Source organism: Dermacentor silvarum, chromosome 3 (assembly GCF_013339745.2).
Source record: "Dermacentor silvarum isolate Dsil-2018 chromosome 3, BIME_Dsil_1.4, whole genome shotgun sequence".
NCBI classification, from domain to species: domain Eukaryota; kingdom Metazoa; phylum Arthropoda; class Arachnida; order Ixodida; family Ixodidae; genus Dermacentor; species Dermacentor silvarum.
Window position 1 is genome coordinate 224317649 of NC_051156.1, and position 15729 is coordinate 224333377.

Consider the following 15729-nt stretch of genomic DNA (forward strand, 5'->3'; position numbering starts at 1 on the left):
CCAATTTGCTCGAGTTCGTCCTCTTCGTGCAAGAGGTGGTCTAGGATTAGTCCATCTCTTCGTCAGGCAAATTGTTTCTCGTCTGTTTTTCTTTCGAGACAGTGACCATCCTTTTTTGCATGAAATGTTACAGCTCCGATTAGTTCATTATCTTCCTAATATAGTAGTGTCATCAGATGCCGAAGATGTCACACAGGCTCCTTGGGGCTTTCTCAAGGAGGTCGTTGATTCATTCCTTTTCTTGAAAGTGAGATTCAGCCTGGAGTACATTTTCACTGCGAGTCGAAAAGTAATTTCTGCTAGCACTGGTGGATTCGATTTTCCCAGATCCTTTGTATCGTGCCCCTTATTTAAATCAGCCTTATCGGGATGTACTTCGGCGCATCCGTAAAATGTGTATACCTCCTGAAGCTAAAACATTTTTCTTTAAATTGCACACGGAAACACTTCCTGTTAAAACATGGTTGAACGCGAGGGGCTGCTTCGTGCCATGGTCCACGAACTGTCGACTGTGTCCACGTGCTGAAACCATAGATCACTGTTTTATAGACTGTACGGATGCTATATTTTTCTGGGACATTCTCCAACGGATGCTTAAAAAGGACATTGACATCACTCCATACGCAATTAGATTCCTACCGTTTAAGATTAGTGGCGGTCCTCCCTATGATATGTTCATAGTACTGGGTTTGTATAGCCTATGGAGAGCTAGAATGTGTGATCGCTATACCGAAAGCCCTCGATCTACAAGATCATTCTTTCAAGAAAGTGCAGCTTATATAAGAAGTGTGTACGCTGTGCAGGAACCTCCGCCTGACTGGATGCACTTGTTGGAGGCATGTGTGTGTTTGCCCGAGTTTTAAGTGTGTAGCTATGTCCGCGCTGTAATATATATTCAGTTTTCTTTCCCATGTATTAAAGAAAAAAAAAGTGGCTGTATAGCCTATAGTGGTTACGGCGCTCGCCTTGGGACGGGGGGTACGCGAGTTCGAATCCCGCCTCGGCAAGAAAGTGCTTACTTTTATTTCTAGACAGTTTCTTGATACGAACCACAAATTACGGCTGGCTTAGAAAGCTTCGCTGTTAAAAGTATGGTTGATCCCTCTTTTATAGGAATCGAAAACAAGCATAACCACGGGAACATTCGGATGACGTGCACATGTGACAGCTCACGTAAGTTATTTACAGAGGGTTGATTAGAGCCGTCACATTAGCTGCGCTTAGGGGGAGGCGTACGATGAGTGTGAGCACCTGGTACCTGTCTCTCGATCACGGTCTTTTCTTCCACTTTCGTGTTCTTTTTTTTCCCCGCTCTTGATGTGCGCATGCGCATGGTTGGTAAAGTTCAGCTGCAGTATTGCGCGTAGCAGGGCCCAGTAATGAGTTGGCACCCTTCCTGTTTACTTCCTCGTTCTTGTCGTGTTTTGCGCTGCCAAACTCATAATGAATCATAACCAACTAGCCCGACTGTCCATTCTATTGTTATTGTGAGAGGCTTCTTTATTTTTTAATTTCGCGCCGGCTCTTAAAATTGCGAGCTGTCGAGCGGACAAGGTCGGAACAGGGAGGAGGGCGGCTAGCGACCCTGTTAGTGTGAGCCGCCAGTCTGTTTGTGCAACAATATTGAACAATTTTTTTTTAAGTTAATCTTGGGGTTTTACGGGCCAAAACTACGATCTGATTATGAGGCACGCCTTAGTGGGGGCCAGACAGACAGACAGACAATGAACTTTATTTTAGGTCCTGAGGCGCGACTCCGAGACCCCCTTACGGGGGAGGAGCCACCGCGGGCCGCTCCCACGTCGAGACGGGCAGGCCGTGCCTGACCGCCGCGTCGCGGGCCCTCTGGACAGCCCGTAGCTGAGCGGCGAGATCGGAGCTCTTGAGCGCCTCCACCCACTCTTCGTCCATGGTGAGATTATCGTGGTCCCGTAACGAGGGACACCACCAGAGCAAATGTCCTAAAGTGCAGAAGGGATCGCCGCAATCCGGACAATCAGGCTCGAACGAGTCCGCGTACCTGCTGACCCTGGCTATAGGCTGGGATGTATATACGACCTGTCTGCAGCATGCGAAGGGTGAAAGACTGAGGCCTGGAGAGCTTGGCGTGGGGCGGGGGGTAGACCCTCCTGCAGAGCTGATAGTGCTTTGAAATCTCGCTAAACGTGTGGAGCGAGTCCTTGTGGAGCCCCGCGTCGGCGCCCTCGAGCGGCGTTTCCTCGGCGCGGTGGCTGAGCTGGCGCGCGCGGGCTTGGGCCAGCTCGTTGGCGTTGGGAACGACGGGAGAGACCCTAGGCCCCGTGTTGGCCGGGAACCAAGTGATGACGTGGGGGCGTCCTGCTGACGTCCTACCGCAAAGCAGTGAGGCCGCTTCCCTCGAGACCGAACCCGTGGCGAACGCCCTGACTGTCGCCCGGGAATCCGTGTAGACCTGCGGCCTGCTCCCGCTCCGCAGGGCGAAGGCCACCGCGACCTGTTCCGCCAGTGCCGGAAACGAGCCCGGCACCGACGCGGCGTTAAGGATGTTGCCCCTGTGATCTACCACGGCCGCCACGAATCGGTCGGATGAACCGTATTGGCTGGCGTCGACGAACGCTACCGATTGCGGATCACCTGCGACGGATCCGAGAAGTGCAGCCGCCCGGGCCCTGCGTCTGCCTACATTGTGTTGCGGGTGCACGCTGCGCGGGAACGTTGAGACCGTGACGGCCTCCCGCGTCTCCGCGTCGAGCCAGCGCATACCGCCACTCCTTGACGGCAGTACGATTGCAGCCCAGCGCCTCCAAGATCCACCTCCCCGCAGACGAGGAAGAGAGTCTGACGACGTGGGCCGTCTTCTGTGCCTCGACAACCTCGTCGAGAGTGTTGTGGACTCGCAGCTATACGAGCTTCTCCGTGCTGGTGGCCATGGGGATGCCGAGCACCTTTTTGATGCTCTTTCGCGTCAGCGTTTCGAGCTTTGCCCTCTCGTATCCGTGCCAGCGATACGCGGCGGCCACGTACTTGATGCGGCTCATTAGGAAGGAAGGGGTACAGCCTGAGGAGGTTGTCCTCCCCCAGCCCTCCGTAACTGTTGGAGACCCTAGCGATGAGCCTGACGATGTTGTCCGTTTTGGTGGCGATACGAGTGATCGTCTGTCCGTTACAACCATTTGCCTCGATGAGCATACCGAGTACGCGGATGAACTCCACCTTGGGAATGATCTGCCCGATGGCCTTGCGAATGGAGATGTCAACCTTCTCGAGAGGGACCTGACCCTTGGGGATGCGCCCCCTCCTGGTCGATCGATAGAAAAGGAGTTCGGACTTGGACGGGGAGAGCCGGAGCCCCGTGCCCACCAAGAAATCCTCCGTGCAGCTCAGGGCCGCCTGTAGCGATTCCTCGACTCTGCCTTCACTGCCGCCATCGCACCACACCGGGATGTTGTCGGCGTAAAGAGCGTGATTAATGTCATCGACCTCGGACAAATGGGCGGAGAGACCGCGCATGGCGACGTTGAAGAGAAGTGGTGAGATCACCGACCCCTGAGGGGTCCCCCTTGCCCCCAGCTCGAAGGGATCAGACTTTACCTCGCCTACCTTGAGAGCGGCGCGCCTGCCCCGAAGGAACGAACTGACGAACCCGTGAAATTTGGATCCAAGGTCCATGTCCGTAACGGAATCGTGGATGTGCCTATGGGAAATTTGATCGAAGGCCTTTACAAGATCCAGCACCGACATACCCCTGACGTCTCTGGTGTCCCTATCGATGATCTGGAGTTTAATGAGTTTCATGACGTCCCTAGATGACAGGGATGGACGAAAGCCCACCATGTTGTAGGGTAAGAGTTCACGTCCTTCAATGTACCTAGATATCCGGTTGTGAATGACGTGTTACGCGACCTTTCCCACGCACGAAGTGAGCGAGATTGGTCGCAGGTTTAGTCCGGGGGTCCGACCTGGCTTTAGAATGCAAACTACCGACACGAGCTTCCAATCGTCCGGAACGTCACCCGAGTCCCACACGCGATTGATCTCGTCCGTTAACGTGGAGATGGTGTTTTCGTCCAGATTGCGAAGAAGCCTGTTAGAAATTCCGTCCGGCCCCGGGGCCGATCGGCCATTCAGTGTAAAAAGCGCTTCCTTGACCTTCCCTGACCAAATTTACGATCTGATTATGAGGCACGCTTTAGTGGGGGACTCCGGTATATTCTGGACCACCTGGGGTTCTCTAACGCGCACCTAAATCTAAGTACAGAGTTGTTTTAGCATTTCGCCCCCATCGAAATACGGTCGCCGTGGCCGGGATTTGATCCCGCGACCTCGTGCTTAGCAGCCCAACACCATAAACCACGGCGAGTGGTGCGGATGACGAGCCGGCGCCGGCGATGTGGAGGAGGAGGGAGCCAGCACAGGACGGGCCCGGGCCGACCATGCTGGCGAACTCGGCAACGCGGCGGCCCATGCTAGCACAGAGCTTCCACACTAGCACAGAGCTGGTGTCGATGCGCTCCGGTACTATATATATATATATATATATATATATAGCCAGCGCCACCATCCACAAACCAAAGCGGCGGATGACATCCTTTCTGCCGCAGGTGTCACGAGCTTGTTTGTGAGTGGTGGCGCTGGCTAACACTCCCAGGATTAGTTCTAGTTGTAAAAACATAAATACCCCAGAAAGTGGATGGGAAAACGGCTCCGCGGTAGCTCAATGGTAAGAACATCGCACGCGTAATGCGAAGACGTGGGATCGTTCCCTACCTGCGGACAGTCGTTTTTTCATCCATTTTCATTTCCATTAATGTATCATTTCTTTAATTCAATTAGTAAGTACAAGTAATTTCCCCTATGTTATCCTAGGTATCATTGTATGTTGTCTTCTTATGATATATATATATATATATATATATATATATATATATAGCTACGTTGGTTCTCCACAAGAAAAGTAGAAAGTTACCTATCAAGAAAGGGGTGAGGCAAGGAGACACAATCTCTCCAATGCTATTCACTGCATGCTTAGAAGAAGTATTCAAGCTCTTAGACTGGGAAGGCTTAGGAGTGAAGATCAACGGCGAATATCTCAGCAACCTTCGGTTTGCAGATGACATTGTCCTATTCAGCAACAATGGAGACGAATTACAACAAATGATTGAGGACCTTAATCGAGAAAGTGTAAGAATTGGGTTGAAGATGAATATGCAGAAGACAAAGATAATGTTCAATAGCCTGGCAAGGGATCAAGAATTCAGGATCGCCAGTCAGCCTCTAGAGTCTGTTAAGGAGTACGTTTATCTAGGTCAATTACTCACAGGGGACCCTGATCACGAGAAAGAAATTTACAGAAGAATAAAATTGGGTTGGAGTGCATACGGCAGGCATTACCAAATCCTGACTGGGAGCTTACCACTGTCGTTGAAAGAAAAGTGTACAATCATTGCATTCTACCGGTGCTAACATATGGGGCAGAAGCTTGGAGGTTAACAAAGAAGCTCGAGAACAAGTTAAGGACCGCACAAAGAGCGATGGAACGAAAAATCTTAGGACTAACGTTAAGAGACAGGAAGAGAGCGGTGTGGATCAGAGAACAAACGGGGATAGCCGATATTCTAGTTAACATTAAGCGGAAGAAATGGAGCTGGGCAGGCCATGTAATGCGTAGGATGGATAACCGGTGGACCATTAGGGTTACAGAATGGACACCAAGAGAAGGGAAGCGCAGTCGAGGTCGGCAGAAAACCAGGTGGGATGATGAAGTTAGTAAATTTGCAGGCGCAAGTTGGAATACGCTAGCGCAAGACAGGGGTAATTGGAGATCGCAGGGAGAGGCCTTCGTCCTGCAGTGGACATAAAATATAGGCTGATATATATAATTTCGACGTTTCGGTTGGGGTCTGGCCTTCATCAAGAGTCACGTGCGCCTGCACTTCTGCACTTCTTTTAATATATATATATATATATATATATATATATATATATATATATATATAGAGAGAGAGAGAGAGAGAGAGAGAGAGAGGTCAGTCGGTTTGCTGTTTGCCCCCCCCCCCCCCCCCCCCCCCCACACACACACACACACACACTCGAGAAATACTTGGTACGCCGCTGACTCGAAGGATCCCTCAGCGGCGTTCAGTTCGACGTTAACGATTTCGCATTCACAACTGATATGAAGTCAGAACGGAAACAAACAACGCTAGGACGGAACGGAGTGAGTAGACAGACAAGGGCCTTGTCTGTCTGCTCACTTCGGCCCGTCCTAGCACTGTTTGTTCCCGTCCTAATGATAACCAAACAGCCCAAATCAGCACACTCCTTCTGATAAGAAGTGCTTAGGTGTCCTCGGAATTTCTTAAAAATTAAATGTTTTTTTCTGTTCTCGAATATGAAAATTCCCGTGTCCGCTTTGAGTTTCTGTCATTCCTCCACGACATCGCCATACGTGCGCCCCGCACGGGTCGACCGTCGAACCGAAAAAAATTGTGGTTCACCACTTGGAGGCGTCGCAGACGGAAGCGTCAAGTGAAAGCTTGCGAGTCCTTGCCGAGATGTTGTCGTAGGACGGCGGGCCCTACCAAGTGCGTGACATTAACTGGCGTCCGTGACAGGACTGGTCGACCGCATGGTGGTGTCAGCGAGGATTGACAGAACTCTTTAAGCATTCAGTGTGTAGCAGTCCGGGTAGTTGTGCAGGGTTTTGTAGCAACAGACGACACAGAGTTTGAGACGCTCGTGGAGCAGGGCAGAACGTTGGGTTTTGCAGCAAAAAAGCTTTATGATATTGTCGATAAAGAAAGAAACAGACGAAAAGTGGAGCGCGATGCCGAGCGCGCATGGTTTCAACAACACGCTCAGCACGAGGTGAAACAGGTTAGATAGCAGTCGAAGATTGGAACACAGCAGATTGAAAAGGGGAAAAAAAAAAGAAGTGTTCGAAAGCTAGGCCACTCCGCAGTCGGACCAGAGCGCAGGTTCGTAAACGCCGGGTCGCGTAAACCACATAAGCTCGCACAAGTTATGCCGTCCTTTAACCAGGAGCGCGATGACCTGGATGCTTATCTTAGACGATTCGAGCGCGTTGCGCCAAACCAAAAGGAGGCTCGCGAAGACTGGGCTATCGCTCTTAGCTTCCGCCTGGGTTGCGAGGTGCGAACCTTTTCAGCCGAATGCCGGCCTCAGATTGCACCGACTACGACAAGTTGCACAAGGCCCTGATCATCCGCTTCCGCCTTACCGAGGAGGGCTTTCGTCAGAAATTCCGAAATGCTACGCCAAGTAACGAAGAGACATGTTCGCAATTTCTCACGCGCCTCCGAAACTTCCTCAATCGGTGCGGTCGTTGAAGGGGTACGCGTGACACACGGCTAGCCCTGCACGTGATACCCTATGCGCATTGCTCTGGCGGCCACAATATGGGCTGGTCGGACAGCTAATTGACCCTACTCCTGTACATGTTCATGAGGAGAGCGTCGGACAAGTAAGTTAAAATACACGTACGATAACGACAGCAGTGGTACATTGCGTTTTGAAGAACGTCATGCAGCCACTGGCAAATCCAGATGGAAGGATTGAGGGGCTACGTAAATTATATCTAAATATATGACTGCGTAAATCATGACGTCTTTGCCATTTGATTTTGCCGCTACTGCGTGCACAAGTCAATGGTCTTCCCTCAACCAGAGCCACGTTCAGACGGCTCGAATAATATCTGAGGCACTGAACGCGGAATGGAAATTCCACGACTCGAGGCCATGAACGTCGCGCATCGCAACGTGATCCCAAGACAGTTTCGCGGGAAAGACTTGAGCGGAATTCACACTGTACGGCGCATGAGCTTGACGTGCGCGCTGCTGACGTGCACACCTAAAAGCAGAATAAGTTTCCGCGTTTCGGGCGCCAAATGAAAAGGAACCAAGGTACACTTGAAGAAGAGAACTAAGGACGCCCATACTCCTTCACGGTCAACCGCAGTCGAAACACGCAAACAGCTTCAACCTGAAAACACATTAACAAAAAGCTCGTGAGACCACTCGGCCAAATGCACTTGGCCATCGATCCAGCTGACGTGGAAAGTACACGTACAGCACGCCGGCCGTTGCGCCGTCACGGAAGCGTTACTCTTTGACGTCTTCGGTACAGCAGTGTTTTCCCACGCGGCGCGATCGGTCACACCTACAGGTCGGTCACACCCTGTAATCACCCCACCGCTCGAACGCTTTTAGAATCGAGCTGGGCATTCCCCCCCTCGAGCAAATTGGCACGCTTCTTCCTTGCGCGCACGACGCCTTCTCGCCGCGTGTCGTCTGCCCGCATGGCCGCCGACCGAGGAAAGTGGCCCGCCAAGGTCGGCGCACACGACAGCTCGTTGCAAACGACTCTCATACAGCAGCGGCATATCGGGCGTACATCGAACTTTGCCGATTGCCCCGCGCTTGCGTCCGTTCCACAAAATGCGACCCGTTATAATGCACGTCGCTTTCCCCAGAATGTACACTCTTGCAATTTTTTAACACGCAAGCGTCGACCGCACGGCGTGTGATAATGTTAAAAAATTGCAAGGGTGTACTGCCCACATTAGTGCCCCGCTGGGCAGAGGGGTGATATCAGGTTACCTGAGCAGTGTCCGCGAGGCGCCGTGGTTTGCGATTACGCCTCGTGGCGCTGTAGCTATATATGTTCGGAGAACAACACTACAAATATTTATTTATTTATTTATTTATTTATTTATTTATTTATTTATTTATTTATTTATTTATTTATTTATTTATTTATTTATTTGTCAGATACTGCCGGCTGCCTTTTGGAAGCCATGGCACGAGTGGGCACATCGATTTCGTAAAGAATAAATATACATTACAATCATTCAAGTCGACAAAATTGATAACAACAATAGTATTGCATAAAAATATTGAGAAAGCAGCTATGGCTGAATGACAACTGGAGGCGAGCACAAGTAAAAAAAAAAAAAAAGTACACAATCGTTAGTACTGCACAAAACTCGTACTCTCACGACGTGGTAGTTTTTTTTTTTCTTTTTTTTTTCAGAGACAATACCTCTGCACAATAGTGCTGAAAAAAAAAAGCGTGCAAACATGTATTTGTTTGTAGGCGTAAGCCATAACGCGGAAGAGCTATTTCAGAATGAAGATAACAAACAAGACTCCCGAGGTTAACTGAAATCAACTAAAGGAAACATAAGGGAAAGGTAAACAAGCAATAGCTATTCAGAAACTGAGACATTGGTACAGGGTTAGATTTACGGAACCTTTCCGCGAACGCAAGCAAACTGGATAGGTAACAGAGAAGTGTCTAGGGAGTAGGCAATAGTGACTCACTTGCGATGCAGGCTATATGTAAAGAAAAAAAAAAAGAGTACAATCAAGATCACTGTCGATAAATATCACAAGTAAGGTTGCATGGCACATGTGAAGGCATCGGCTGATGATAACCCAACTACGTCACATGAAAGCGCGTTCCATTCGGCTATGGTTCGAGGCAAAAGGGAAAAACGATATGCGTTTGTTTTCACTCGTGGTATTAGAATCGTTTTGCTGTGTTTCCATCTCGTTGGCCTTGCGCTGTTATACTGCATGTAACTGATGAATTCCATCTTTGTTCTACCGTTTACAATATTAAAGAGCATTTGCAGTCGGTGTAGTTTGCTGCGTGTTTCTAAAGTAGGAAGACCGCTTAATTGCCTAAGGTTAGTAACCGACACATGCCTGCCATAAGCGTTGAAGATGAATCTTAGCGCTTTTTTCTGGACACGTTCAATGCAATTTATATCAACTTTGGTGTGCGGATCCCAAACGACGTCTGCGTACTCCAATAACGGTCTAACTAATGTCGTGTATGCCACAAGCTTAGTTTTGGAAGTGCAATGTGTTAGACGATTTCTTAGCATGTAAAGTTTCTTCATGGCCAATGAAACTACGTATTTCACATGACTGTTCCAGGTTAGCGTAGAGTTTATGTATAATCCTAAATATTTAAATTGGTCGACCGCAATTAGTGGAACATTGTTGATGCTATAGGTTCGAACGAGCGGCCTCTTTTTGCGTGCAACTCTCATCTGAACGCATTTGGAAACATTTAGTCGCATTTGCCAGATTAAGCACCAGTTGTAAATTGCTTATAAGAAGTTGTTTAGTACTTGTTGGGCTTCATCTGACTCAATGTGCATATATACAACACAATCGTCGGCAAATAAACGACAACGCACTGGAGGGTTAATTTGTAAATCATTGATATACATTAAGAAAAGTAGTGGCCCGAGCACCGATCCCTGGGGAACGCCTGAGAGAACAGATACAAATTCTGAGTTCGAGTTGCCTATATGAACAAATTGCTTGCGCTGTGTAAGGTACGTGTCGAGTCACTGTACAATGTGATGGTTGTCTAGGATGCATCGAACCTTGAAAATTAAATTGGCGTGCGACACACGGTCGAAAGCTTTCTCAGAATCAAGGAAAATCATATCAACTTGTCCGCCCTTGTCTAGTATTACTATTAATAAGATCATTTCTAGTGTGAATTACTTGTGTCGTAGTTGATAAGCCGCGCCGAAACCCATGCTGAGTGCTTGAAAAAAAAGTTGTCCTCTAAGAAGGAAGAGGATAGATACAAAGATTGTTTGATATTTCCAATTCAACATTGAAAAGATTAAACAATAAGAAAAAAACGTCTATTCCTGCTCAGCCTTGGGTTCTTCCTTGGGATCTTCATTAGCATGACAAAAGTATCACGCTGCAAGGAAGCGTTCTAACTCGCTTACAACCATAACCAAACGCAATTTCTTTTCCATTACACTCCCCTCGATGTTACACAGCAATCCAAAACGTTTCTGGCGAACCATCAACCTTCATCAGGAGAGCATCATTTCACTTTGTGATGACATGGGCAGTATTATACCGGAAAGCGATGTCACTAATGTCCTAAACATGACATTCTCTTTGGTTTTACTTATGAATCCACTGAAAATATGCCCGACATCTTGCCATACACTGATACCCATATGAATAACATTATGTTTGACCCGCCTGGCATTGTTAAAATAATTGACTCAATAAAAAATTAATCGTCAACCGGAATTGATGGAATCAATGCTAAAGTACTAAAAAACACTAAGCATCATTTCAGCATCATTCTTTCCAACATTTTCCATTAATCTCTTAATGCGGGTATACTATACCAGCTGACTGGCGCGTTGGCAAGGTAATCCCAGTTTTTTTAAAAAAAGGTACTAAGTCTTATCCCAAGAACTATCGCCCTATTTCAATCACAAGCGTCTGCTCCAAATGAATAGAACATGTCATTTTCTCTAGTGTAGCGAAATTTCTATCGTCCATCGACTTTCTTTATCCTAACCAACATGGTTTCCGTGAAGGCCATTCCTGCGAGACACATCTAACTTTATTCTTGCACGGCATTCAATCATCGCTCTATAGTAACATACCGGTCCATGCATTTGGCCTTGATTTAGAAAAGGGGTTCAATAAAGTACCTCATGCTCGTTTACTACTCTAACTACTACTCAAACTCTCACGATTAAAACTACACCAATCAGTTCTTAATTGGATTCAAGAATTTTAACAGACCATCATCAGTTCGTCTACGCTAATATATTTTCATAATCGTTTACACAAGTCCTATCCGGTGTCGCCCAAGGCACGGTCCTCGGGCCACTTATGTTTTTAATGTATACTAACGACTTACCCCTTCATGTGTCATCGAAAATGCGCCTCTTTACCGATGATTGTATTCTATACCGCCCTATATCAGACTCGTCCGATATTTCTATCCTCCAGAATGATCTTCATCATATAGAAGAGTGGTGTAAAATTTGGTTGATGACTCTCAATGTTAATAAAACTGTACTAATTTCATTTCACCGTCGTCGCAATTTTTAAACTCCTGAATACACCATTAACAACTGTCCTATAAATCTAGGTGACTCGTTGAAATACCTCGGTGTTCATATCTCCCACGACCTAACTTGGACCAATCATGTTAATCAAATTACTAATTCTGCAAACTGTGTCTTGGGCTACATCCGTGCAATCTCACCCTTACACCTTCCTCTGTTAAGCTCTTGGCATACAATACACTCGGCCGTCCAAAACTAGATTATGCAAATGCAATTTATGGCTCTTTACAATTAAACCTAACCAAAACACTCGAAGCAATCCAGAACCAAGCTACTAGATTCATCTTGAATGATTATTCCTACAACTCTAGCATCATAGTGCTGAAATCACAACTTGATCTACCCACCCTGGCTCATCGCCGCAGAAATTCTCTACTAATCTGTATCACAAGTTCTTTCACCGTTTGCCGCCTAAAAACGAGCTCATCGTTCCCGTTCATCGCATGTCGCGCAACACCCATCCAAACGCTGCCATCCCTCCACGTGCCCACACCACAACATTTCATCATTCATTCTTTATTCGTACTGCGCGTGACTGGAATCGCCTTCCCGGCCATATTGTTAGGATCACCGACCCTGCAGAATTCAAATCCGCCGTCGAAGAAATCACACGCATGCATCGACGCTAACCCAAAGGATTATCGTGTATACTGCTGCGCATCATTATTATTTTATTTATTATGCCTTGTATCCACTAACTGACTTGTATTCATTTTACCTGTGTTCACCAATTTTTACTGCAACTATGTTATATCCCCTGTACCCACCCCTCATGTAATGTCCCTCACAGGACCCTTGAGGTATAATAAATAGAATAGGCTCGGTTTGAGCGGCGAATTAAATTTTATGCGTAAGTGTCAAATGACTCATTGAGCGAAATGCAGCTCCACTAACGTGAAACCTGGGGAGGTGCGAAGCATGCACTGCTAATGGGCTCATACTGCCTTAATAAGCAATGGCTCATAACTCCGTAAACACGGCCTCCCCATCACGACGACAGAATAGAAGTGAAATGCTACGCTGGAATGATGAGCGGCAACGCAGCCAGCTGTGGAAGAAGACGACGACGAACGCGGGAGCAGTGGCACGAGCGCGTGCCGAGCGCCCACAGCCCGAGCGCAATAGTAACTAAAACGCCCTTGTATTGCGTCCCACACTTTGGGGAACAATATCTCCAGAGTGGTGTCATCCTGGAGATTCATTTTAAGTGGATACGTCTCGCGAACTCACCGGCTATATATAATTCGCAAATTGCAATATGTGCCCGTAAAATAATTAATTAGGACATTATTTAGTAAATTTTAAATTATGGCGTTTTACGTGTCAAAACCACCATCTGATTATGAGGCACGCCGTAATTGGGGACACCGGAAGAATTTTGGCCACCTGGGGCTCTTGAACGTGCACCTAAATCTGAGTACACGGGTGTTTTCGCATTTAACCCCTATCGAAATGCGGCCGCCGTGAATTAGTGAATTTTGGGAAACATTTTGAATATGTGTTTCTATTTCTCGTGCTAGTAATGTCCGCCACTTCGAATAATCCAGCTCAAGGATAATATTTATGCTATCTGCCATAGGTGATTCTTGCAAAAAGGGTTAACCATTAAGTTAAACTGGATTATATTTCAATTCCTTATACTTGCTCACCACATTTCACGATACTAATGTTCACTCCGTGATTTCTACGTTCACCTTCAACTTTATTCTGAAGTAATGCATCCCTTAGTTTTATATGCCCTAGAATAAACAAATATTGTTTGCAGGCTTTCTGGTGCTCTCAGTTGAGCCAGTTGAATATCTGCACTTAGGTAACTATTGCGATTGGGGCCAACCGCGGTGGATCAGTGGTTATACGGCGTCCCGTGCTGGTAGAGCATAGGTCCGCTGGTTCGATTCCCGCTATTTTAATGGGACCGAAATGCTAAAGTAACCCCAGAGATAATTTTGTATGCCCATGATACAAATTTATTTTTTCAGGAGAAAAATAATATATTCTTCAGTTGCAGGCTAACAAATGGCTCGGTAATTTATCGAAGTGTACATAAACCCATACTAAACACTTAAAAAAACTAAATACATAAATACAAGTGCATCAAGAACAAGTCGCATATGAAAATCCGCGGTGAAGTCACAGAGCGTGTTACAGTGCATACATTTCTTGGCGTTTTATTCTAAGAAATTTAAACTGCTCCCATAATGTCGATAACGTAAGAAGCCACATTTCACGTTCAATCAGCATCATTAGTAGACTAAGGCAAATGTTGCCTCCATGGTTAAAAATCAGTTATATTATGCACTAGTCCAGTCACGTTTACAATACTGCATCCTTATAAGGGGAACAACATCAACAAGCTTGTATCTAACAAAAACGAATGATGCGAGTAATTGAAAATGTGCCTTATCGAACTCACTCTGCACTACTCTTCAAAGCGAATAACGTGTGAATAACGTGTGTGTGTGATGTCAATTGCTGTATTGCATAAAATTAAGCTAAATGAAAATGAATGTTTGCAGAAATGTATTTGGAATCCTACACGCTTACAACACGAGGAAAATACTTTGCGACAAAGGTATTACACGTAACAACTATGATATCCAAAAGCAATCCTACATAAGGGCAGAGTTCCTAAACCATCACCCTATTGTCATCATTATGGTACAAGAATCAATGCATTTTATATATTTTAGCAAATGGATAAGCGCCAACCTTTCATCAGTTCAGGAGGGCAAATTTTTTTCTCTGCATATGTTTCCTTTTTCCGTTTTTTTTCCTTCTGCTGCTGTTTGTACTGCGTCACGTCTAGCCTTTTTTTCTCATTAATTGTAGTGACATTGCATTATAGTTAATAGACATTTATGTTGCAAGACCATAGAGGCTTGGGCTAGTCGGTACATACTCGATAGGGGATAGGCGCTGATGTGTGTCTCCCTTCTTGTCTTCTTGTCGGTTTTTTTTTTTTTTTTACGCTTTGTCCCTATCGAGACATTTATGTATCGTTGTGTGCTTATGTACGCGTGTATGCACGTACTATACGTTTCTGTACACGTACAGATGGTATATTGAAGTGAATATTGTGCATATATCGCCTATCGTTGATTTGGCATACTCCTGCTTCAAGCTCAAGTTATATGAAACTGTCGATGTTGACTGAGCGATGTGTGTATGGGAAAGGGATCTGAGGTACCCCGTCAGACATTCGGTGCCCTTTTATCAGCCTCCTATAGACAAGACAAATGTATTTTTCCCCCTTTTTTGTCATTTTGCGAATAAACTAAGAATAAACAAAATTGAACGATAATGCTAGTGCACAGTGCTCAGCGATTCAAACGCGAAACTCGGACCGCATGACAGCCGCGCTTGTGGAACCACCGGTGAGCGCTGGATGAACGGTTGTGGGGGTAAAAGCCGTCACCACGAATCACATACGCTCTCGCTCTCATCGCATACCGCAATGCATCAACTCGGTTTTCCCAGCACCAAGCGGCGGCACAAAAAATGCCAGTAGCCATGCGCTCCGTTTGTGACGTTTGAATGGCTGAGCGCTGTATACTATAGGTATACACTTGCGAAAGAACCCTAGGTGGTCAAAATTAATCGGGAGCCTTCTACTACGGCCTCTCTCATAGTCCCACGAACCAAATCAATCAATCAATCAATCAATCAATCAATCAATCGTGATTGGGCGGGATGGTCACTTCTCACTAAAGCTCTATCAGATGGGAAAACATGCGGCAGGCCCAATCGCGTCCGAGAAGAGCATTCCCCTTTCCGGCACGCGCGACGAATGACGAACCTCGTCGACGGGAGGAGGAGAG

The 15729-nt window shown here is 46.8% G+C and overlaps 1 protein-coding gene across 1 annotated transcript; it reads right to left on the reverse strand.

The window, feature by feature from the left end:
* Window positions 1-2595: 2595 nt before the first annotated feature.
* Window positions 2596-3813, reverse strand: LOC119445240 (uncharacterized). The gene is made up of 2 exons (XM_037709562.1): window positions 3004-3813; window positions 2596-2658 (listed from the first exon to the last, which is right to left on the reverse strand). Exons 1-2 carry the CDS (start codon window positions 3811-3813, stop codon window positions 2596-2598), a joined length of 873 nt encoding a protein of 290 aa, XP_037565490.1.
* Window positions 3814-15729: the final 11916 nt, after the last annotated feature.